This window comes from Scleropages formosus, chromosome 9 (genome assembly GCF_900964775.1).
Source record: "Scleropages formosus chromosome 9, fSclFor1.1, whole genome shotgun sequence".
In the NCBI taxonomy this organism is placed as follows: Eukaryota; Metazoa; Chordata; class Actinopteri; order Osteoglossiformes; family Osteoglossidae; genus Scleropages; species Scleropages formosus.
Window position 1 is genome coordinate 6,837,610 of NC_041814.1, and position 27,246 is coordinate 6,864,855.

A 27,246-nucleotide genomic window follows, 5' to 3' on the forward strand; every position below is an offset into this window, starting at 1 on the left:
TATTGTTCAAATTAACCTAGGTGATGTGCTGTTTTTTTCCACAATTAGTGGTACTCAAATGGCCCATTAATGGCCAGAAACTCCAGACTCAAGGTGTGAATGAGTATGAAACTTTTTGGGGACAGATGCTAAAACTGTGTTATATGTGGCTGATAAGTTATGTCTCAGTCCACCTCCACTGTTCAGAGATGGGTTTTCCAATTTTATATAGATCGCTTCCTTTACTCCTCTTTCAAACCATGGGTTATCATCAAAGGTCATTTCAAATCATAGGTTATGCTCAATCAGATGCACTGAACAATTAAAAAAGTAAACATAGAGCATTGATTTTAGTAATTCATCACTGAATCATTCTTTAAAATGAGTGCAGAGAAATGTTCTATGATATAGAGATAAGACATGTAATAGTAATGGCATAAAATCCAGAAAGCCAGGCTGTTCTGTCCCATATAGAATATGGTCTAGATTATTTTTAGTCCAGAATGTAATTTCTAAATTTAAGTAAATTTGTGGAAACAATAAAATAAAATATTAAAGGGATTACAGTTGTAGCACAGTTTTCATACTAAGTAGGAATGCTGCATATTATTATCCTGAAATCATGCAGTATTGACGTTGTCTCTTCAAATGAAATGGGATGTCTTTTGTCGGAGCACTTTACACGGAAGGTTTTTTACTTTTTGTAGAAATGCTTATTCACAAAATGAATTAAAATGTTTTGAAGGGTCTAAAAAGCAGAATACAAAGATTCCATTAAATGTATGTATAAAATGTAACACGTATGGATGCATCAGGTTACCTTTTCTTTCTATAAATTTTTGAACAGATTGATATTTTCTGTTCCAGTGTGGTGCAGCTGGACTCGTCTCATCCTCCTGAACCTCGTCACGTCTGGGCTCGTCACTCACTGCCTGTCACTGACATCCACTGTGGGCTGATGGGAGCTCAGGCCAGAGTCGCTACGGCCTCCCTCGATCAGACTGTTAAGGTATTCTGCAGTCATATGTTCTGAGATGAGCTGAAAGCTTTGCAGTACTTTCAATCATTACTTCAGTTAAGTTACACTAAATCATTACAGTTTTATTACAATTTTAATTTGTTTCTGGGGTGTCTTCCCAAATGAACGAAACTCCAGACAGCTAGACATTATATTAGGTTTCATCAACCTCTGATCAAATTTTATATGCGTGTTTGTTTGTGAATAGTATGAGTAATGCTTAGTCGAAGGAAATAAATTATTCCAATGGAAATTTAATTAAGCATATTTTAACTATACTATAATTCATCAAACTTCCCAATAAGTCTTAATATTTATGGAGCTGCAGATATAAAATAAAATTGTAATGTAAATATGTTAAATGTAAAATGAAATTATTTGATTTTTATGGTACGTACTAAGCCTGTATTCCTGGCAGTAAAAAGGTATTAAACTGATGAACTGAGCAATACGCTAAATTTTAATTTAAATTTTACACTTATCACTCACATAACAGGGTCGCCTACAATGAAAAATCACTATAACGGCTCGTGGTAATACAGGCATCCCTCAATTTATGAAATTAATCCATTCCTGAAAAAGGTGCAGATATCAAAATTTCAGATACCAAAAGCTTATTTTCCATTATTTCAAATGGGGGAAAAAATAATATTCTCTTCCCAGCCCATTTGAAAACTGCAAACACATTGTCCAAAATATCACTGGAACACTGCAAAACACCTCTATAAAATGAAAAGTGTATATTTTCTCATACAGCTGGATTTTTGTATCTTTAAGGATTCCAATTCAGGTTCAGCAATTTGCAATGGTAGTGAAAGGGATAGGAGAACATTTACAATTCCCTTACAGATCTTGACTTAATGGAAGGTCACCTTGAACCAGCTATTCCGTTTGACCATGAATGTTTAAATTGGATAACAAATAATCATATCCTCCTCTTATGCAAAGCATAGCAGCTTCTTTTCCTAGGTGATTTTTGGAGACATGACACCCTGATTGAAAGGAGTAGTCAGGGATCAATAAAAGAAGGAATCAGTGCTCCTGTCTCAAGTGGGTGGTGTTGCTTCCTGGATGATTGAGAGGTGAAGCACAGCTGGGGGGACTGAGGAGATTAGACTGGTCTGAAATGATCTCCCTCCCCAAAATAGACACCTGCACACAAGCTGACGTGATATGTGTGTACACACAGCAGCACTGAAAATAGTGGGTCATGTTATAATGTTAAATGCATCATTTTTCTTAGGCTGCATGACTTTGCTGATCTGTATTTTAATGAATCAAAGTGCAATTTAAACATTCTTTTCAAGGTGCTAAAAGTGTTTTTTTTTTTATGGTTTGTTTTTTCATTGTCTCAAATGACTTTACTTTTTTGTGAGTTATTTTGTTTTTGGCCTCTTTAACAAAAGAGCAAATGACAATGACGTGACATGCAAAAGGGCTTTCACAGTTATTTGACTTTGTTTTCATTATCATTGACTTTCGGATGACAGGATTTGTTGAAGTAATCAAGCTTATCAAATGAAAGGGCCATGACAGATCCAAGGGCTACTGAGTTGAACTGTTTCTTGTTGTCTCTAAGGGACTTGACAAAACAGAGGTTTGATGTCCAATCTCCTCATTTCATCCGGAGGCCAGGGGTTTGGACGTAGTGACGCTGATCAGCTCAATGTCACAGATGGTATTCTCACACTGGATTGGGCCTGCAGCGGCACCTCCGGGTCTTCAGCTTTCACTGCAGTGCAGAGCGGAGAAGAAAGTGACTGCTTTTGGGCAGGCATCATGGATAGGTGGATGATTCAGCTCATGCAATTTACTGTGACTGCAGGATAATGTTTAGTCACAGTTCTATAAATAACACACGGGTATAGATTCTGTTATTTCTAGAGGCTTGTGGTATAAATATCAGTGGTAATTGATTTTCCTAATTGTCATTTTCTGGAAGACATTAATAAATTTAGCTTATCTTGCAAATAACATTGGATAAAGATTATGCTGTTTAAATTTTTGTAGATTTTTCTAATGATTGAAAATATCGATATATAATACAGATATAATTCAGCTGACAAACTATTGGTTATTTGAATTTGCTTTTAATGTCATGTTTAGGTATTTTGATCAAAGTACTTAGATGCTGTTTGTGAAGACTGATACGGTTAGATCTGAAGTGGTGGTCATTACAGAGAAATACTGACTGATCATTAATCAGAATTGAATACTCAACAAAGCCATGAAATGAAAAGGAAGGGGGGGATACAGGGAGTGAATCAAACAATGGAAACGTGACATGAAAAAGGACTCTGGCTTGACAATAACAATGTCAAGTCACAAAGGAAGTGTGGTGGCAACTGATTTTATTAGCAGTATGCTCTACCACAGATGAAGGATTTTAAGTTTTTAGTGGTCTGGTAGAGTGAAGTTATTGCCAGGAGTGCTTTGTTTTTATGGTACCTCACTAGAATTCATGTTTTTTGGGCTATACAATGTAGGATAAAAGCATAGATGTTTTTATATCTATTAAGTCCACAGTCAACTAATCATCTGTAGCATTTGCTGTCATTACCAATATTTTAGTGAAATCCTGAAGTCTGTCTGATTCAACTCACTGGACACAAAGGTTGGGTTTAGAGTCATGGATCAAAGGTTTGATCGTGGCTCACATCCAAGCCACTCCGATATAAATGGTAGTCATTAAGTTTAAGTAGGCTTATAACAAAATTCTATTATTAACCTTGTCAAAAGTCGAAAGACTGACTGACAATTTCAAACCACATTTTTTGGTCATTTGTCTTAATGTGCACTTTTTAATGGTTGTAATAAAAAATCTATCATTGTAGATGCATTTTTTTTGGAAAAACACCCATCTTTCTTCTAGATGGATTCATTCACTCCATGAACGCAAACCGTTCCTGTTGTGAGGAATTTATGGGAATTGTTATTTCTTATGGGAAAAATAATAGGTTTCCAGACAAAAGCTGTGTCACCGAAAATTTCTTATAAACTAAGAAAGGGATTTTTATGCAGGACAGTGGGACACAGTAGCGTTACAGAGAAATCTTTAACTCTAGGTGGTCTTAACTTCTTCACAAGATTAATGCTGTATTTATACTGTTATAAGGGTATTCATGTTATTAAAGCTGTTTGACAGTGACACACCTGTGTGTTTCCACATGCACATAGCCATGAAAGCGCAGAGGGAAGAGGGAGAGGGGGACAGTGTACTCATCAGCCTTATTTAAACCTTTCCTGGCAGTAGGAAGGTGTGCTACCCTGAGAATGAGACCAGAGAGCACATCCCTGTCAGAAAGAATATGCTTCCCAGACCTTCTCATTGTCTAGCCCATCAATGTTATCGCTCACCAGTCACCATATTTATAAATAGCACCAATATAAGCACAATTTTTACATGCACCTTTAGTCCATGTTCAGTCCTTCTCCAGGGAGGAACAGTATGTCACAATAATTTAAGTAATTGAGTTAATAGTTACATTTTTTTTCTGTATAAGGACTCAAAGGACACACAGTTGAATCAAATTGTGCTGCATTACCCTTGAGCAAGGTTCTTCCCTTGAAATGACATAGTAAAAGTTACCCTGCTTTATAACTAAAATATTGTAAGAAGCTTAACAGTGAGAAGCATTGGCTAAATACATTAATAATAATATTGTATCTGTTGTTTAAGTCGTGAAAATACCCTTAACATTAATTGATGGTTGTGATTAATGGAGACTGTGTGATGGGACATTGTTCTGTACTGCTACCTTGCACTAAGCATAATACTTAAAAGCAATTATTGTATTCTGTCATTTTCTCAGATGTTCCCATGAGTGGCTTTTCCATGTTTACTTTGTTGTTGAAGTGTTGAATGACTGCCTTGAACCAATTACCAGGGAGAGGAGTTGTCCTTGCTAGTCATCTGTGGGGCAAAAATGCTATTGTACTGACTGTTAACCCATTTTATGAGAAAACATGTATTTTTGCAAGCTGTTGTACCATTTTTTTCATTGGGTGTACCCTGTTATACATTACAGGTGTATTTATTGATTCTTTTTTGGGGGGCAGAGGAGAGGTTAATTTGTATTGCCTCTTGTAAATTATTTTTGTAGCTTGTGTTGAGTTGCTTTGGAGAAACCCCCAGCTAACTAAATACCTTATTAAGCTGATAAGCAGAAATTTAAAGTCAGAGTCAGTGTGATTTTTAACAGACAGCTGAACAGCCTCATCACTCGTGTAGTATGTTGTGAAGGCAATGAATTGCAACTCCTGGATCAAGTCAGTATCGGAGCAGAGAGTCACTGACGCAGCCCGTAGTCTGAGTCACGCGCTCAAGTAACACGTCATTACCTCACGCAATTACGGACAGTATTTCCACTAGAATTTCAACAGTCAAACCCCAAGTCTCCTTTTTTTCTGTCTTGGCAGGTTTTATACCAGCATTTTCTCCCCTGGGTGTTTGAGCAAAGCAGCGCTTCATTAATGTGATGACAACTGTTCTCTGGCCAGGAATCCCAGAGCTTCCACACTGATCTGTCCACCCCTCCCCACCTTCCCTCTCCTGCAGCTCCTCAAGCACTCCTCTTTTAATTACAGACATGTTTTTGCCACAGTAAAGCCTGGACACTGCTTTCAGTTCCTTTGGTTCTGATAAACCTATCCCCCTTGTGTAACAATGGGTACCCAGGCTTTTAATTTTGATTCAGTTGAACATTATGCTTGGAGGGCAGGTATTGTGATGCGTTTAAGTGGCGCACTCGAGCAATTTGGAATAAGCGAGGCATCTGTTGCCTCAGCGATTAATTTGTGTTGCTCCGAGCTCCGGTTGAGGATTAACTGGCGGAGCATGGCTGTGTCAATTTTAACTCCATCCTTTTGCCTTGGCTTTCACAACACGGTTCAGTGTGTTAGTTTCCAATGTGGAATATCAGTTGTGGCTTCATTAAACAAGGCCGTAAGTCTGTTGCATGGCATTTAAATGATGTTTTACATTAGTGTGTTTTAAGCCATCGGGGCTTATAGTTTCTTCTGTGTAGAGGTAGGTTTTCCCTAAAGAAGGTTAAGTATCCTGCCACATGGGTAGCAGCCCTGGGGACTTGATCTTGTGACGTTTCGGCCCTGAGCTCCAGGATCACTGTTGTCTGCTCTGCGTGGAACCTAAACTGCTGATTTTTGTGAGCGTGTCATTTATTCCGAGGATTTTTGTTTTTGCAAACTCATTATTAGGGGAATTTTAGCATTATATTGTAGACTAAATGTTCATAGACTTTAAGTAATTTGTAGCATCCTTCAGCTTTGAATTTAGAATTCCTTTGCCACGTTTAACTTTTTTGTCAAAATGATTACTTGACTATCTTCTCCATCCATTTTCTTTAAATAGGTTGAGCTAAATAAGTAGAAGACCATTTTTTAAAGCACTTGATGAACTTCCAGATTAAATTTTATTTTTGCATCAAGGGCTAAATGTTGGATACTGAATATTGAATACTTTGTCCACTCCAAGACATTGTCTCTGGTTTGAATGTTCCTCTTTTTTCTACTGCTGCTGTAGTTGGTCCTCTGTAGCTCTTTAATCGCTCTTGCTCCTGCAGTGGCAGAGCAACATTTTTACTGCAGTGAATATTTGTGGTTTTCAGATTTCATTAACAAAAAAATTTTTATTATGTTGGAAATAGTGGGTGCGGTGGCGCAGTGGGTTGGACCACAGTCCTGCTTTTCGGTGGGTCTGGGGTTCAAGTCCCGCTTGGGGTGCCTTGTGACGGACTGGCGTCCCGTCCTGGGTGTGTCCCCTCCCCCTCCAGCCTTGCGCCCTGAGTTGCCGGGTTAGGCTCCGGTTCCCCGTGACCCCGTATGGGACAAGCGGTTCTGAAAATGTGTGTGTGTGTGTGGTTGTCACTGATTGTTACTGATTTATACACTTTACATTTTAGTTTTACTTATGTTTTGTCAAAGACAAGTTACAGGCAATGGAGATCTGGGAGCAAAGATCATAGTAAAACAAGAAAAAACTCAATGTGGTCTATCTGTTAGGTATTTTGCATGGTCTATGAATTCAGATGTTTTATGGATATAATGTTTTTGAGACTTGTCTCTTGTGTGGTTGTAGTTAGTTGCTTAGGCACATTTTCTCGTTATTTCTTTCCTCTGCGTGAGATTTGTCATTGGCTCATGGCATTTTATTCTGTATCATGTGCAGTTATGGATTAGGGGCTGCCAGTCTCTCCAGCGAAATTATTGAGCCCAGTGGTGGTGAGTCTAGGCTCAAGGAGAACGAAAGGTCAAAGCTTTGCTCCAGGCTGGTTAGCCAGAGGCCTGTATTATAACCGACAAGCACTTTCTTACCACTGACAGTCAGAATAGTATGCAGATTAATAAACATTCTTAATCTCTCAGCATCATCTGCTTAGTGTTAGTGCGCTTTGAACTTTCCATTTTTTTTTTTTTTTTTTTTTTTTTTTACTGCATTTGACCAAGGCCAATGACCAGTGCCAAATTTATCATTGTTTGGTGTACCCTATTATATATAAAATATGGTAATGTAATTGTGACATTAAAAGAAATTTTTATTGTTTTCATTTTCATCAATATACAAGACAATTTTAAACATAAGCAGGTAATTTTTTTCTTTAAGTATTCCTTGATTAAGAAAACAAGATAGACTTTTGTACAGTTTCTGATTAACATTGTCCTTTTAATTACAGTTGAAAAGAACATGTCCTGAATGTCATTTCCACACTTTTTTGTAATTTGTAAAACATTTTACAAAGGCATTGGTCTACTGTGTGAAAGTCACTAGCTCAAAATCTGTGACCATTTATTATAAAATGAGAAGGGCAGACTTCTGGAACATTCTGTGGGGGCAAGATTACCACGAAGGCTTGCCAAGTGTACATTTCCATATCTTTACTTCAGCATTTTGCTTTATTATGAGCTTGTATGGTTTAGCTATGGGCAAGAGTCCAGAGTTATTCTACAGTCAGGCCATGCCGTCTCTGAGGGAACATAAGCAGGAGAACATGGGAGTAATACTGATGCTGTCCATCTATCGAGTTTACATCTTTGTTAATATAACCTGCTGTTGTGGCTGCCCTTCTGGGTGGTGCCTTCTTGTCCCATGTTCTCTATGACATTTATAGATTCTCACACACAGAAGAATTCATCCAAGATGCATCTCTTTTAGCAGTGAAACTTCCCAGCCATTACACCTTAAACAGAGGGGTTCCACTCTGATCCAGTATTGAATGAGTTTCCCACATGCCAAAGTTTTATGTCTGCTTAGCAGCCAGTAAGTGATAGTTTAAGTTCCTTTGGCCAAAATGTTAAGTGTTCATATGAGGGAAATAATTGGATCTGTCAAGTAATTAATTTGGAGCTGGAACAAAAAAATTGCAGACACAGCTCACACGGAGGTGGATTTTAATGCTATGAACTGTTCACATTTTTGCCGATAGGCAGGGTTTTCTGGACATCTCTCCAGTGATGAGCTCATGTGTCATTCATCTCTTGCTCACTCTTTCTCTGTCTTTCTCCCCCCCCCTCTTTAGCTGTGGGAGATCTCCTCGGGCGAAATGCTTTTATCCATCCTCTTTGATGTGGGAATCATGTCTGTGACCCTTGACCCCTGCGAGTACTTCCTCTTCTGTGGTGGCAGTGATGGCAATATATTCCAGGTGTCCCTCTGCAGCACGGTAAGGCCTTGTCCTGTTCTATTGAAATCTGAGCTCTTACTGCACCAAAGTCAGAATAAGTTAACATTTAAAGCTGTGTTTGATGTATTTTTCCAGTTAGACCTAATACTTGATAAATCTGTCTTTAGTAGCCTAAGGTTTTATGTTTTTTGTTCCCCCCCCCCCCGATTGTAATAGTAAGGGAGCACTGTGTGCTTTATGAATTTCCTCATAATGGAAAACCTAGGTACAGGTATTTTCCAAATATGCCGCTATACCTAATAGGCAAAAATTTGCATCAAAACACATACAAAGTGTGTCTAGATTGGGCTGTTTGAAGTATGGGATCACGGTTCTTACATGCAGCACATTCCCATGAACTGGACCATTCTGGAATGACTCAGACCAACACAAATTCCTACAGGTATATTCTACTTCATGTAGTTATGCTCTTTTGTTAGGTCTAGGTGAACTGTATATATTGCTCCTGCTCATTTGTTGCTGTGATGTGAAGGTAAATATTTGTTTCTAGGTTCCTGGGATATTGTACATTGTGCCACAGTGGTCTGTCTGTTTTAAAAATACAAACTCAGCTGAGTAGTTTTACTTTTTCCATGATTTTGCTGTTAACTTTCACAGTGTGTACTTAGTCTTAAGACATCATTTTTATTTCATAAGGTGGTTCGTCTGATCATCTCCTTGATGTCTTATATCGGTGCTGTGAAGGGCCTCAGCGGTTGTGATTTGTTAGATGGGTATGGACTGTGAGTGATGTTCAAACCCAAAGCACTGACTTCATGGAGAGGTCAAGGCAGGGCACATATAAACTCACAAACAAACCCATATCTGATAGGATTGAGAGAGGAGATACAGTGCACCCTCTCCTGTACATTCCTGTCTACACAAGTACATATGATACAAGTTTAAATCAGGGCACAAAGTTCTTGTTACCTTCATAAACTATAAAGTCAGCTGGATCATTAATGGAGGAAGTATCGCATGCATGGTTCAGCTCTGCGTTTGCTCAAGGCATCCAACTGAGACTCTTGGAGAGGTTTCAGAGTGTTTAACGGTATTGCGCTCCCGGGAAGGAGTAAACCCTCAAGTGTAAACAACTCCGACACCCTGAAGGAAGCAGAATCTCCAGTAAGGTTACCCTGGTGATGTTTGTGTTGTAAATCAGCCATGTTCTTTATTGGTAATTAAAATCCCATCCCTGATGACTGTATCCTTTGCCCCATGTCCTGGGACACAGTGAGTGAGATGAGCAATGACAGCTCCCATACATCATTACCCTGGCAAGGTTCTTCTATTATGGGCTGTTCTCATCCAGGCAGACACTCACTTTCAGCTGCAGCACTATTGACAGACGCGTGTCAGGCAGGGTCTGAGCCTGACAGGTGACACATGTCTCTTTGCTCTCAGGTGATGAAGAAATGGCTTGCCTGCGATAGCCTGAGGAATGCTGGCAGTATGTGACGTTAACTTTACCCTTCTATGCACTGCACTGTAATATATTTCCCAAATGCTACCCTTGTAGTAATTACAATTTAAGATGGTTAAAATGCAGGAGAATGGGTTTGCACAGTTTTCCTAATGTGTACTTTTAAAATGGCATAATTATAGACTATTATGGTTTTTGTTTCTTTTTACCTTGAAAACAGGCATAGCGGTAACTCGGATGCCTGCACTTGGAGTTGATTTTATCCCCCTTGCTTTAAAACTGAAGAGCATGTGCCTGGATTTCTAGAAATTACTTTCAGCAGAGGATCTCAGTCCTGTTTTCCTTTTCATCAGTTGTTGACATGCTCTTCTTTTCATTTTTTCTCTTAAACCTTAAACCTTTTTTGTGGTGGTAGGTGTGGAATTATCTCCCCTTCAACATCCTTTATTTGCATATGCCCAAGTGAACCTTTTCATTAAGGCACTGAGTGCAGCCAGTTGGATTTGCACTACCTATAACTCACTCTGTGCCTGTCAGAGCACAAAGCTGTGATCGAGAAGAGAGCTGGATATGCATGTAAAGTGTCTGCCTTGTTGTAATGAAGAATTAGGGAGTTGGGTGCATTGTGGTGTTCTACACCAGATTTTCGATCTCCCCTCCACCAGCTGCGTCTCTCCACTCCCCTGCTTTCCACCCTCCCTCATCTGTCTTGCCTGACAGTTTGGGGCTCTCCCACACAGCCCTCACGTGTCAGCCTCCACAAAGGGAAGGAAGTTATTTCAGGGAATTGATCTATGTAAGAAAAAAAGGTTGAAATGGCAAGCTTACCTTTCAGCCTGCACAACAGCAATGGCTGTTACCTCTCTGTGTTTGCTGCCTGCGTCCTGTTTGGAATTCCCTTATTCTCATGAAATGACAGAAAGGTGTTATGGTTCTTGCATGTTTATTTGTTTCTCACAGATATGTTATTTGGCATTGAAGTGTTACGCAAGACGGTTTTTAAAATTTTATGTTTACCATTACTCCATTAGTCATTTAAACTGTAATTCTCTCTAGCCTTTCTGTGGAATGGATTTTTATCAAGGACGCTTGACTGAAAAAATGTTTGTCTGCTTTAGAAGAAGATAGTTTAATTTGCTTTTAACATCCCTAGCCATGTGTGTTCAAGGTGATTGAAAAGCATTTACCAGAAAGTGTTTTGCATTAACTTTTATGTCTTTCTGCCTCTGCTAGAATTAGACATTTTCTCATCCCACTCTGCAGCTATACCTGTCACATCCAAACTTCATATATATATATATAAGCATTTTTAGCTTCCCTTTTAAGGACTCTACCATCATTTTTTTTAACGCTTATTTTATCTAGGTAATCCAGTTTAAAGGTATTTTTAATTAGGATAATTATAGTAAGTAATTAAGTGGTTGATATTAAATGAAAAATGTTCGTATTGTTTCCCTCTCACTTTCTTGTACAAGAACTGGACAAGCCTGTTACTTCATGTTTGCAGTCAGTGTTCTTACAAGACACTGGACATTGTATTCTTACTTTTGACAACATCTGGAATAATCTGGAAAGATCCTACTCATCTGTCAGAGCGCTGATATTAATGAATGCTAGTGCTCATGACTATAGCAATGTACCAACTAGAATAACATTCATCTCCACAATCCCTCTTGCATCATATCTGCTTTTCTGACACATTATGAAATATTGAGTATACATCCAGTAATCTAACCAAGTGAATCATGACATGAAATTATTTTACTTCTAGCCTACATCGATTATCGAAAGAAAGAGAAAGTAAATTCTGTGTGTGTGTGTGTGTGTGTGTGTGTGTGTATTTTAAATTGGTAAGTAGAAAAGCAAAAGTGGTTTAAGGTTTAGGGTTGATGCCTTGTAATTTGAAAGTGTCCTCTTCAAATTTCACTCCTGCTGCAGTACACTTGACCAAGGTACATACCCAGGATTGATGCAGTAAGAATATCCTGCTGTATAAATTGGTTTGTTGTAAAATCTGCCATTCTAAGTCAACAGGTATTCATTGGCTAGACCTCTGGCATACTGGTGTCAGTATTGTACTCAAGAATTCATTATTTCTTATTGGCCACATCTCCTCTTCTGCTAAAATAACAGCCCTCCCCTGCATTTTATCCATTTCCCCTTTCAACCCTGGTCCTCGTAAAATATGATTGGTCCATTTCCCTCTGCAGTTCATTCAAAATGAAACAACTCATCTTTTTCCAGTTCGTGACAAACGGCTGCTGGTTTTTCCCAAAAATTTTAATTTTGGCCTTTCATCTGTTTGCTGTGTTTGCCTTAATCTTTAAAATTTCAGTTTGTGGATTTTGATAGTGGCACTGTAAGCCTCTTTGCTGTCTAACTACTAAGCAACCAATAGCTTTTAGGCAGACTGCTTCTGGCTTTGTTCAGCTGTTGCTGTGTGGTTCTCTGTCATCTTAGTGTATGTTTATTTTCCCCACACCCAACATTTAGTCTTGCAACAAAATTGACTTGCAAATATAATGCAAGTGGATTATGCGTTGACAGATCCTTAAATGTGGGGCTGAGACGTTGATTTGCTCATTGTATGTACCTGTGTGCATTGGGATGCAGCCCATCTCTTTAATTATGGAAACTGTAAAAGCCTCAGGTTCTGCATATGCTTCATATGTATCTCTCATCTAGTTACTCCTCATTCATTTGCTCCCTTTCTGTTATTGTTTATCTTTGGAAAGTTGAGTTAAGCTGTATCCCGCACAATTTTTCTGCCGTCTTAACGCTGTTGTTTATCTGACTGTTTTAATTTCCTAAACAGCTCTGAATGCAGATTTTTATTTTTATTTTTTTATTTTTAAAAAGAACTTAATATTGTAGTAGTATTATAGCAGAGTACCTATCCTTATGTTAAGTGAATAAAATTTGACAGAATTGTTCAAGACAACAGCAGCAGATGAGGATGCATTGGGAATGGTGGGGTGCTGTGGTCGGTGGTTGATTGCCTCGTTGCTCAAATGTTCTAGAGATGACCAAGCATGGAATTGCAGTATTAGTGAGAAAATTAGGTCCGCTGACTGAGGATTCCCCCCTGTGGAGAGCAAACAGTAACATATGTCCACCCCTTTTTGTAGTCTGTATGTATTGAAGTCCAATGCTGACATTTTTTCTGTCTTAGAAACTACTTAAGAAAAAATTGTATGTCGTCTTTGGGCAGTTTTCAGAAAAGAGCAGTTATTTTTTTTTATGCTTTTAACAAGCTGACACAAACATTTTTTTCCCCCCCTCAGCTGTCAGATAAATTACTCCCCTCCCCCCAGCTTATTTCTTCTCTATACATTTGAACAAATTATGGTTTCAATTCGCCGCCATATTCACCATGATGATTTCCATAAAAAGTTGGTCTGAGGTCTTAAGCTCTTGGATGTCCTCGTGGGCCTGGGAATGTATTCTATTTTTTTCCAGTCACATTTACATTTATTTAGCTGATGATTTTCTCCATGTTAAGGTTACAGTAATCACAAGCTTACAATTATTTACCCATTTATAAAGGTGGGTAATATTTTTTACTAGAGAAATTCAGAGTAAGTACCTTGCTCAAGGGTATTACAGCCAGGGGTGGGGATTGAACCTGCAACCTTTCGAGCCAAAGGTAGCAGCTCTAACCACTACCCTACCAGCTGCCCCCTCAATTTATACACAGTATGATACATTAAGGAACAACTGTCTTTCCCTTTAACACATTTATTGCTCAATCAGCATGTTTGAGACTGTTAAAGAGAAGTGTTAAAATGCAAAGGTAATGATCTGTTATTGATTTAGTTCAAATTCAGGAATTTTTGCTCCATCTTGCCTCTGTACTATTGTAATTCACCTACTATAATTCAAGCAGTGTTAACTGAATCAAATTATTCTGGAAGTGAATATAGCCAAAGAAATGGAGGAACACATCTATATATGTACACAACATGTGCAGTGTCTAAAGGAGTTGATTATTTAAGTTTTCTTTACCCTCATGAAATGACTCAACTTTTCCTTTCCTCTGATCTGCAGCACCTCAGCCGGGAAAAGACCTTCCAGTCTGACAATGAAGGCAATCAGGTTTTCAAAGGACACAGGTAGTCTTCCTTTTATTCATTATATTACACACACGTAACTTTTTCAGATTTAAAATTTCAAGAGGCTAGAAGTTCCTCTATTCCATAGAGAAGGTGCCACAAATTCTAGACCTTCATTCGGACATGGCCAAGGTGCATGAAGCAGTGTCGATGGCAGCTACCTGCAGACATTGTACACTTGTGCCAGAGACCGAAATGCTCATTGTATCACTTCAGAAGGTAGCATGGAGCAAGAGGACATGGAGCATTCGACTAGTATTGTTTGACATTGAAAGTACATTGAAAGTTCCCCATTGTTGTGCTTCAAGAGCAGATTCTTGGCAAATAGGTATCTGGTTGTATGAAAATCAAATCTAAGAACAATGTTGAAGTCTGATTAAAAAAAATTGTGGAGTTTGGGTTCATATGGAGAGAACTGTGAATAATTTCAGCACTACTGTTCTGTCTTCATGGGGGGCGCAGTGGCGCAGTGGGTTGGACTGGGTCCTGCTCTCTGGTGGGTCTGGGGTTCAAATCCTGCTTGGGGTGCCTTGCGATGGACTGGCGTCCCGTCCTGGGTGTGTATGGGACAAGCGGTTCAGAAAATGTGTGTGTGTGTGCATGCGTACGTGTGTGTTCTGTCTTCACAGTGAGTAAATCCAGTGACCCCCTTTGTTCTTTCAGTGGTAGTACATCTTAGCAAGATACCCAAGTTTACCCTTACTCAGCAGCTCACCATGAAATCACAACACTTGAGCTGCCATTGAGGAAAAGTTTGTCCAAGGTTCTGCAGCAATCACATGACAACTCAAGTTGCACGAACGGAAAGACCAGTGAAAGGTCCACATCTGATATGCAGGAAGTCATGTTAATGACTTTACATTAAAGATACGCAGGACAAGATGTTACAACCCATGTGCATATTACAATGGCTGTACACAAGGACCCAGTCCAACCGACTTCACCATGAAGCCACAGAGAAAAACATCCGGCATCACAATCATACATCTCCATGGCTGAAGACCAAGCGGCTAAATTTCCTCCCCCAACCACCACATCAACCACAGGGTGCCAATATGGGTATTTAATTGAGGGTGTCAAGTGGACACCTCCCTTTGTTGGTGTTTAGTTGAATTAGGCCCACAACACAACAGGAAGGCTCAACAGTGCAATCTAGCATCCCAGACCTTCCCCCTCCACATACATGTTAGATGCCCTTCATCCTCAAATGCAGCAACTCCACAACTCAACCCCCCCAAATTATACAATACCACACCTCAAATGCTGTAAGCACACCAACTCCACAAACTCAAACCATCCCAGATAATACCATATCTCCATACATTCCAACAAAAGCTACAAATGCACCAGTCCACAAACTTAAACCAACCCAGTTAACAAGGCCACGCCTCCTTACATACCAACAGCTGCTTCCCATTGCTAGCACCTGCCACTAATTTTAAGCGACCACTACACCTCCCTCTGACCTTTAACCGCAACTACTTTGCCCTCATGTTAACCATAACCACTGACTCACCTTCTTAGCAGCCTCAGACAGGTCCTTCACTGTCACCCTTAACAAATGGGCTCTAACACCAAATTCCCTCAACAACGACGTAACTTATTTGTTCACAAACCCCGTGACATCTACCTCTACCGGTCTTACGTGAGCCCGCCACCCCTGGTCTCTTGCCTGTGCCACCAAATCTGTATACTTTTAGATTTTCTGCTCATATGCCTCCCCAATACCATCCCCAAACGGCACTGTTAACTCTACAAAGTACACGATCCGCTCGCACTTTGAATATAACACCACGTCTGGACGTACTGAAGTAACCACAAGAACCTGGAGCTGTTTGCCCACATCAGCCAGCAGCTTCCAGTTCTGTGCATTACCCCACCTAAAAAGACATGTCCGCTCTTGCACAGTATTATTCTCTCCCACCCACACAAATCCAATCATATTAGTTATACTGCCAACAGGCAAAGAATTCACCAACATCATTTGCTTTCCAAAACACCTGCTAAACATTTAAGTACTTGATTATCACACCCCTGCACCAAGCTAACCTTATGTCCCAACAAAATGTGCCTCAGTTTTGCCAAACCACTACACAGCGTACAACAGTCACCACCTGCCCACTGCTTAACATTCTGTGGCGTTGGCAGGATATCATATGTTGCTCCAACAATGAACTTAATGCGACTCAATTCATAGCCCACACATCTTGCCAGCATAGCTTCCACTTCTCCACGCCCTGCCAGTTCACCCACTGACCCTGCTTTACCAGTGTGACTGCCTTTGCATGCCTCACCTCCTTTCCCTGTTCCCGAACAGGCTCAGCAACCAGCCTCCGTTTATCTGCTTCCAGGACAGCACTCCACAACTGCCACATGCGGTCAAAGCCAAAACCCGCCTTCCCCCTCTGCACTTCACCAACCACGTCCAACAGCTGCAGTGCCCCTTTAGCGCTTTGGACTGCATCTCTAGGGTTCCACCCCCTCCTCACCGGCGGGACCACTTTTTTCAAAACCCATCTTTTGACTCTGTCAATGCCATCTCCAAGCCCACTTTAGCACAATTACATTCTTCAACCTAACTTGTCACCATCAGCTCCAACATGCCCTTACCATACAACGCTACACTACTTTAACAGCATGGTACTCCCAACCACCTTCTTACTGCCTTACTGATAACCCCCTTCACCTTCTCAACCTCCTGGACATAAAACTCATATACCGTACGTGGCCATTTAATGCGTGGCAATAGCCCAAACTACAGACACCACAACTTCAATTTCCCAGGCAGGAGGGATCCATCAGTGCTCTGCATACCCTTCACAACCACTTCCTTTAGTGCCATAACCTGCTCCTTATCACTCAACATGGAATCATACCACCTTCCCAGGCTCTTAACTGGGTTTTCCAGAACAGATGGAATTACCTCCTCATTAATACAAAACCTTCCCTGCACCACTTTTTCACCAGCAAGTGAGGGCCTCCTGGACTTACACAGCTTAACCATCAACTTTGCCCACTTTCAAATTATCATTCAGACAACAAGTACAAGGAGCCGTAGCTCTAACTGTTGTCATGTCATTCATGAATGCTCTAATAGGGGGTAGACGCATCCCATCCCGCAGCCATTCACTGCCAACAACTCACTTGGAAGCCCTTATAATCACTTCCATTGCCATCATGAACACCAGTGGAGAAATTGTACATCCAGCCTTGTTTCCAGCCTCCAAAAGATGCAAGGCGTTAACGCAGGTTTCAGTACTGAAACCAAATATCCCCAAAGTAGGCTTAATTTAATAGTAAGCTTAATGTAATGGGTCTTCCTTACAGCTGTCAGGTTTCTTTTATTTACCTAGTTACAACTTACATATGAAATCCAATAACCTATTTTGCTGTAGCTTGATAATATAAAGAGAAGAATTTTGAAAGTGTAATATTGAGACCAGCAGAGTGAAAAGACAGAAAAATTATCTTGAATGTGAGGAAGCGTTGACTGCTGTTAGCTTTATTAGCAGGAATGGAACTTAAGAATTCTGGGTACTGCTCAACAATGTTAGCACAATATTTGTAGTCCTAGTTCAGGAAAAATGTTACTTGTTTTGTATACATAGTCATGTGCAAGATCTAGACACATGTTTTATTTTCAAATTAGTACATTTTGGATGAATCCCTCTGTAAATTCTCATTTAATGTCAGAAAAGCTCTGTTGGAAACTTTTGCAATTTTGTTTATGCTAGTGTAGAAATAAAATACCTGTTACATCAGCTTTTCACTGCATTTCAGGGTAGAAAGTGTTATGTTAATAGCAACAGTATGAACTGGTTAACTTGTAGGTTCCCTGAATTTGGACTTAAATTCAGAGAAAATTTTTAAAAAGCAGAAAAATTGAAAAATGCCAGAACTTCAAAAGATTTAGAAATGACTGATGCTTATCATTCTTATTAGTTCACAGAAGCTTTTTTGCAGATTGCTTCCAAACAGAACAGACTAATTTATTTTTAAGTTTGCCTCGAAATGTTTACCAATATGGCTTTATTACACTATGATGCAGTAGGCATCATGCAGTGTATTTCAGAAGGGAAAACTTATTGAATAGAAGTATAGTAATGGAAAACACATCATATCAGAAATTTTTAATAAATCTGTGATCATTTTTCTAATACTTTCCCAAGTTATAATCTTTTTCCAGGATCAGATCAGATTCTGCTTGTTTTTCTTGATATTGTTGCAGCAGCAGATATCTGTAATACACAATAAATGACCCATGCTAAGGTCCCTCTCACCGTTTCTGAGGACCAGAGCAGTATTGCTGGAAAATCCCAAGAGTGGAAAAGACTGAGTTGCGCCTAAAAATGATCAGCAGTCACCTCTGTTCTTACACTGATCAAATGTGACCTTTTTGCTTGACCTCTTACAATTTTCATTTAAGTATGTTGGCTTTATAGTGAAAATATAGCAGTCCTTAGGTCTGTTTTTTAATTTTCTTCTCAAGCTGCAGACAAATTATTTGGTCCTTACCTAACCTTTATTGTCACATTCTGTAAAGAATTAATTACACCATTAATATACCTTATGGCACCTGCATACTATAGATAAAAGTAAAATTACTGGTGCAATTTTTTAATGTTCAACTACTCGTTTATGTCACAACTGTAATTACAACTTTTTATGCTAGATTGCTCCGATACCTTTGTCTGAATATAACCTTTGGTACCTTCAGTTTCTGAATATACTTTATCTTGCTGGTATAAGATGGAATCATTTTATAAAATATATTTCCTCAAAAAATATATCCAAACACTAATGTCTTTAATTGCCTTAAATATTTTTGAATGTATTTTGTTCTGCATACATCACCAAACTGAAAATAAAAACATACTGAAACATGTTTTTGTTTTTCACAGAAACTTGGTGACATGTCTGTCTGTATCTATGGATGGCACACTCCTGCTCTCAGGCTCCCATGATGAGACCGCCCGTCTGTGGGACATCCAGAGCAAGCAAAGCATCCGGACTATCAACCATAAAGGTGAATAAAGAATAGGTGAATAGATGCTATTTCTCACATGAAGGTTGTCAGTCTTTGTCTCTGCATTCCAGTATCATTTGTACAGTTCTCTTGACCACTAGGGATCAAATAGTTTTCCTTCTAAATCACCACCAGACTTGTTATTTTTCATGGGGTTTTACTTTTTGTGTTTTGCGTTGGGAGCCAGGCTGGTTCAATGTATTGCTCTCTCACTTTCGAACCCTAAATCCAAAAGCTGCCTGAACTGTATTAGATGTCTGACATAACCTCGGCAGAAATGCGCTCACTCTCCAGCAGTGTTATTCTCCTTCTGTCTTGTCCAGCATGGGGTTCTTTGTCAAAACTGACAAACTGTCAGTTGTCTGGCATGCTGTTGATACAAAGCATTCATAATTAAATAAGGTATACCACTGTTTAGTGAAAATGCAGTGTTTCCTGGGAATATTCATTTGTTGTATAGAAATCCATGTTTTCGAGCTCAGTGCTTTACAATTAATGAATGTGTATCCTTTTGGGAATTCCAAAGAATATGTCACCAGAAACCGTACATATAGTCATGATATTTGTTCCCTTCGTTGACTGTAATACACAGTTATTTAACCAAAATGCATCTGTTCATTTATGTTGAAAGTTTTGGTATTAGTTTGTGATTGGTTGGTTTGGTGCTTCTCAAAGTAGCACTGTTGTTTCTGACACATCTCACCCACAGAGTAGCAGGTACTTTGAAATGGCCAGCCTTTACATGGAAATGTACTGTTGGAACTGAAATCCAGGATGCTGATGAAACCCATGGACTTGCTTACATCTTTATTTATTCATTTAGCAGACACATTTGTTGATCCTTTGGCTGCAGAGGGGAAGTCTTAGGAACACTGAGCAGCACCTTTTTCAAGGGAAAGGGGATTTGAAAAATGCTTGTTTGTGGGACTGAGGCTTTTGAACAAGATTCCAAGTTGTTGTTATTAGAAGCTCAAACTTAGTGTACTGACAGTTACATGTACAGTATTGTCCAATAGTAGCAGTGGTTTTTGTAGATTGTGAAAATGACACTGTTTAGAAACCTCTTTTTTTGCATGCGTACTCAAAAAGAGATACCTGAAGCATGAACGTATACTGCAGCACACCAACTAGAGTGAACCAAATTTTGACATTTTGATTGATAATGATGGGAAAATTGAGCAAGGGGCACAATCAGGCAGGACATCTTCTTAGTTTGAGAATTACTGGAGAAGTAAAATTTCCATTTTCTTTCTCTGTTCCTTGGACCAAAAAGATTGACTTATATAGGAAAAAATCCACATTAAAGTCTTTTAAATACATAGTACCTACAGCAATGCAAAATGTCTCTGTGTTCCTGCATGAACCCATTACTGTAGAGTTTGTATTGCACTTAGGCAGAAATATTATAATATATATATATATATATATATATATATATATATATATATATATATATATTATAGGGTTATATAGGTTAAATCCAGGGTTTTGTATCTTCTGAATACTAAAGTGTTGGATTCTTAGATGATATCATGGCCACTATCATGATTTCAAGTTACTTTCTGACATTTAGTTGTGCTGATTATTTTATCTTGGTGGGATTAGGATGAAAATAAAACTGTATTCTTGACCAACAAACTTTGGTATTTGTCAGTCAGGTAGACAAGTAAAGAGGAAAGGGTGACCTTGGGCTCTGAGCATTTGCAGGTATGTGGGAAACATATAAGACAAAACGTGTCAAGGGGTAATGGGATGAATGCCACCTGAATTGAATAACCAATGAAGGCAGATGTTGACTCTGTATACAGACATGTTTGTGGACTGCAATCAATTACTGAGAAAAGCAAGCAACTCATTCCGTGAAGAGAAAGTGCTGTTGGAGATGGGAAAATTGCTTTATTTTAAAGCAAGACTAAAAGTAATGGTGTATATTAATTCTAGTAATTTGTAAGGTTTCTAATGTCTTTCCTTTTTTGTATGTGTGGATTTTCTTTGACATTGTGGTCTTTGACAGTAACTGCAGTGTGGCCATTGTATTTGCTAAAGGGGAATAAAGGGAGGACATCAAAAATAGCTGGAAGAAGTAAGGACAGAGACCGAGGGCAGATGAATGGTGTGCAACATAGTTCAGTTCAGTTTTCTAACGTGGAACTAAGCTACTCGATTGGAGGGGGCAGGGCTTCCTATATCACCAAGGTGGCACGTAAGCACGGGAAACTATGTGTCAGCAATGAGTAAGGTAGAGGAATGACAATATTGGATTAAAAAGGAGAGAACCGTTACACAAGCTTCTTTCAGTTCAAATTTTTGACTGAAAATGATTTTTGTTGGCAATGGGAAATAGAGAAATCGGAATTATCCCGGATCAGTGAAACCCTGGGATTTCTGTGTTTTGTTTCTGCCAGAAGCATCCTCACTGTTTGCCCAAAGGCAACAAAACCCACTAGGTTGGTGCTGCTGGGGATGCACAGTAATGAGTTTTGGTTATACAAAGTGGGAAATTGTCCTAGTGGTTTCTTCATTGCCTAGGATGATACTGTAAGTAGTCTGGGTTTCCATTAACTCTGTTTCTTGTACAAGGATAGTCTTTTCAGTGATAAGGAATGAAGTAAAAGACAATTTATTAAATACCATAAAGTCAGACTAATTTCTGAATTTTTTTTTTATTTAAATGTTATTGTGATTTATGATGGTGTCATACAGCTTCAGCTTTCCCGTAAATAATTGCAGTGTAAAGATCACTGATGATGTAAAAACAAATATTATAATCTGTCCAATATTTATGCCAAATCATTTAACTTGTTTTTAAGGTTATGATCTATTGTATGTATCAGGCTACACTAGCAAAGTAATGGTGGTCCCTGGCTTATGACAGGTTCTATTCCAAAAACCCCATTGAAAACCCCATTGAAAATCCCATTATACAGAGGGTTCTCACTTTATGCCAGTGTTTTGTTCTGGAAAAATGCATATATTCCAAATTGTGCTATCTACGCAAATTTTTCCTATTAAAAATATTCCTAAATACTATAGCTCAGTTCAGAGTGCGTAATTATGACCTTACTTGCACCCTACAGATGCGAATGATTGAACCTGCCATACACCAAACACTTTCAGTATGTCAGCTGTCACATTAGAAGGATTTTGCACCAGTTGGCGGTATGCCAACTTTAAAACTGCTTTTTGTTGAATTTATTTAAACATGTTCTCACTCACCTTCAATGCCCTTTTTATGCATGCCATGTTCATACCATGTTATCTAAATTCATTTCTTAAGAAACTGACTTTCTTGCATTCTTTGAATCACTGAATATTCATATTAATATAGAGTGAAAATATAAATACAGAGCAGTATTATAATTGTATTTTCACTGTGCATTATTTTTTCACTTTCATTTCTAAACCTATTCCACATTTTCTTTTGAGCACCACTAGAACATTTACTCTTTTTCCTGCTAGCCATTTTAAATAAAAAATAACTTGAAAGGAATCACAAATTAAACACAATAGCTACTAATGACTGAGACTTACACTAAGAAATATGGGTGCATTGTGTTATGATCAAAAGTTTGGAGTGGAAAACAATATAATAAGATTAATGGGACTGCCACCCTAAGTCGGGGTCATTGTAAGTTGCATTTGTTGTAACTAGAGGACTACCTATACTGACTGATGATTTAAACTAACTGAACATTAGGAACTTTTACATATGGTTTTTATCTTGCTTATATTAACTGTACTTCCCTCGTACCCAAACTGCATTTAACTGTTTTATTTTATTTGAACTATTTTAGCTATTGTATTTCAAAGTATGTGCTTTTGTTGGTTTGTTGACTTCTATTGAAGTCTGTTTTGGAGCTTAATTGTAAATTTAATTTATTTATTCTCTAACAGTCTGTACTCTTACATGTATACGAGTACTGTATAATGTCAGATACAGTTTAAACAAGCTGATTCCACAGAGTGTGCTTCTCACGCTTGTAGATACCAGTCTTAGTTGACCACTAAAGCTCATTTGAGGAGAGAATGCCCTTCTCAGTGGCCCAGTTTTTTCACATCTATGTGATTAATAAATTAATACAGAACAAATGTATCACTAAAAAGTGCTGAAACTACTTTTCAAATAAAAGAGGAAGAGACCAGTGATAAAATGTCAAAAATAAGGTATTGAACTGTATTTTTTCTGATGAGTCTTATTATGTGTACTTAATTATAGAAAAACTAATGTATAAGGTCATTAAAGTAAAACTGACAGTGTGTGGTTCCTGTAAAAGTGTTCGGCCTACCAACTTGTGGAGGAAAAAGTGTTTCATATCAAGTTGACCTTAAAATACTGCTGTGCGTGAAATACCAATTTCTGTAGGGTGTTTTATAAAAGAAATTATGTTCTATGGATGGTCAAAAACCAGTAGGGGTTTGAGGTGTAATGTGATGTTTTGAAAAATATTTCACAAGTCTCTGGTGGCTGGCCACATCTATAATACAGTTGTCATATAATTCAGGCAGTTTTCATGAAGTGCTCATGGCTTTTGTGCCGTCATTCAGACATTGCTTTTGATAATGTGTAAGAGATTAAGGAAGAACCAAAGGACAAAAAAGTTGTAATGAATATGGCAGCATTTAGCAACATAAGTCTGCAGATCATGGGTGCGAAACATAGATATGGAAGCATTCCGAGTCCAGAAGACTCCACTGATAGGAGGACCACACAGGCTAAGATCAGTTATACTGCAAGAGCAGCTCTTTCCAGCTGGAATGTAATGTAGTTCAGAGCCATTTGTCTCTGCATCTCACCTGACAGTTTGATAACGCTTCTTACAGAGAGCCCCTGTGCTACAGAATTTCTTAAATTACTTAGCGAGAACTAAGTAACTACTTCTTGAAACAATAAAATCTTAGTCTTTAAACATGCAAATCTTGAACTTTAAACAAGTTGTATAGCAGCGATTTTAACATCGCTACAGTAGTAAAAAATAGAGATGCGGTGCTAAAACCAAGATTTCTTTTTCCTCTCTTAATAAATACAGTATTTTTGCATTAATTCCAAGATCTAAAATTGCTATGTATATTTGGGTTCACTTGTATGGCTTGCAATCCAAAGAACCTTAAAGAGCAAGTGATTTGGAAATGCCAAATTTGAACAATTTGCTTAGCTAACTAAATTAAGTGAAATAATGTCTATTGATTTATACATGCTTTTGGGGCTTAATCATCATCAGTTTTCTTAACAGATTTGTTTCAGGGGATTGTGGCTGAAGTTATTGTGAAAATTTCAGAAATTTACTGGGATTACAAAGAAAGACGAGTACAGTAGGGTCCCTAAATAGAGTCATGTCGGACATCATGCTTGAAAAATTAAAAAATAGATTTATAAAATGCAGTTATGAAGATAATTCAAATTCATTACTAATTATTTTTCCAGTGTTTTTAGGTACGAAAGTGTATTTCATAAGGTCATTCATGCAAGTATGCATATTTTCATAAAGTGCTGATTACATCTAGGAGGAAATCACATACAGTGTTGATACTAAGACAGTGTAGATGTGTGGCCATTTTTATTTTAGCTTTACTTCTGGCTTTTATTGGAATATTTTTTTTGTGCTGTGCTATACTCCCCCCCTTTTTTAGAGGTATAGGAGAGTCCAGCATGTAAGACAATGCTTTGTTGAGGACATCTAACACATCATCCACTGAGGAGTGAGTGAGTGAACTCCTCCATCCCTAGACAGAACTTCCAGTAGTTCATTGAAAAGATTTGCAGCAGTAGGGGAGCACATATAACAGCTAAGGTATACTAAGGCTTTGTGTTTAAGAGGTGTGCAACTGGAAATTGAAAAGTGGTCTGCAAACATTGGGCAGACTGTATGTGCCAGTGTAGTTGCATTTCTAAAGCAAGCAGACAGGGAAATATCTCAGTATAGATTATGATTTAAAAAAATTCTATTTATTTGTTTCTATAATGGACATTACTAATGAAAGAGATAAAAGTTTAGGACAGAAATTCCATCATTTACGTTAACATTTATTCATTTAGCTGATGCTTTTCTCCACAGTGACTTAGTGTTAATCTACCCAAAATTGCTTACCCATTTGTACAGCTGGGTAATTTTTACTGAAGCAATTTACGGTAAGTGCCTTGTGCAAGGATACCACAGTTGGAGGTGAGATATTTTCCAATAATGTTTATATTGCACATATAGTGTTTGGGAAACTTAAAACATATTCAGTCAGATATATTCATATAGTCCAGCTGGTTTGTAAACAAAAAATTATTGTTGTATTGAATGGTGCAAATACTCATCAACTCACTGGTAAACGTGAAATGTTCTCTCAGAAAGTAAATTCAGATTTCAGCGGTAAGAAGTTTTGTCTTGTCTCTTATATTGCAAAATAATCCTAACAACCTAAGCAACATGAATAAATGAAAACCCATTAAAGGTAGTTTGATAAAGTGTCATGTTTTCCTTGTGTCTGAGCCATGTTTCCATTACTTTAAGATTATCTGTCTTGTAGCATGTGATTGTTTTAATCGCTAAGACAGCCTTTAAGCCATAATAACCTGTTATTAATAATGGATTTAATAAATATGCTTCTTCTGTTATGGAAATGCTGGTTTTCCGGCATCATTGTGTCATTAACTCCTCCCATCCGTTCTTCTCAAGCTCTAACAGGACGACTTGCTTAAAGGCTTTTGACAGCAACACAATGTCAATGGTTTTTGACAGCAGCACAATGTCTAGCATCAGAGATGCCTTAGTAATGGTGACTGGAAGCCTTAAATGCCTACCTCTATCAGCCATCAATTGCCGGTCTCACACTGTCACCAGAACACTTGAACTGCCACCAGATGCCGATTCTCCTCTTTCACCTTCCTTGGCAAATACTATGGTCTGTTTTGCCAGCTGGCAGGTCCTACTGCGTACTGTGCTTACACTGATACATTCTCCCACTGCCCTGAATATCTGGATGTGGTGCTAAAGAAAACAGCCCCCAGTGCTCTTGACCACCACTTGAGGGCATACTGCAATGATTCTCTCTTTAAACGTAATAGGCATTCTGGAGAATCAAATTTTCATCACCTATACAGGTTAGATGGGCTAGGCAGCATAGCATAAACTGCTTGGACCAAAAACTTAATATGGTGAGGTTCTGCTCTCCAGAGCTCTGTTCACAAACCCTTAGATTCAAGCGCTTTTTTCCAACTAGTCCACACTTCCTGCTGCTGCATCCCAGCTATCCTACCCATACGTTCCTCCTCCATTGCTATATCAGTTTGTGTCTCTCCTTCCCCTCGACCTTGTTGTTTTGGAACATTGCCCAAACCTGCTTTTCCAGAAGCCTCTGTGCTCACTCCATTGTCCCACTGCAGCCACCACACTCCACTTCCTTCCTGAGCTTACCTCGATGGCTGCTCCAGCAACACTACAATCACTTGAATCCCTGTATTGCAGCACTTTCCTTGCCCACATTACCCTAAACACCTGCTCTAGGCTGCTAAAGGGTGACTTTAGCTTTTGATTCTGTCTGTATAAGACAATGCTTTTCAAACTTTGAGATACATCAAGCCACCCAAAAAATAAGATTATTTTTCACTTGAATGTCACAACTGTTGACACTGTGACTTTGTAAACTGGAATGGAACAGAGATCTCGTGGCAGCATGCCGTACTGATATTCTCATGCTTTAAATTTGTCTGAAGTCCTGACTTATTGGCTGCTGCTAGCCACCCCTCCAACTCTGTGCAAGTTGCCAAAATTGCTACTGTATCCTTCATCCAGTATCCTGCTGTCAGAACCACTTGCCTAAGCTCTTTGCTGTCTTCTCTAAACCGGATGGAATCAGTGCTTTCCCTGTGTTAAAGTGGAACTTTTCAGTAGGCCTTCCCTTCCTCGGCACGAGTGATCTGGACTTTTTTTGGCTTAAAACTCATCCTTGCCCTTGTACTAAGCCACTCTAGTCCCTGGTACGGATGATGTTGGCAGTGTCCAGTTGTCCATGAAGGCTCTGAT

At 38.7% G+C, this 27,246-nt stretch overlaps 1 protein-coding gene across 1 annotated transcript in view; it reads left to right on the forward strand.

The window, feature by feature from the left end:
* The window catches only part of wdr18 (WD repeat domain 18), a 56,861-nt gene that overhangs the window by 13,282 nt on the left and 16,333 nt on the right, over positions 1-27,246 (forward strand). Inside the window, exons 4-7 of the mRNA XM_018745784.2 lie at positions 847-988; positions 8,533-8,676; positions 14,147-14,211; positions 19,113-19,237. Coding sequence (XP_018601300.1) covers positions 847-988; positions 8,533-8,676; positions 14,147-14,211; positions 19,113-19,237 — 476 coding nt within the window. The remainder of the gene's footprint in view (positions 1-846; positions 989-8,532; positions 8,677-14,146; positions 14,212-19,112; positions 19,238-27,246) is intronic.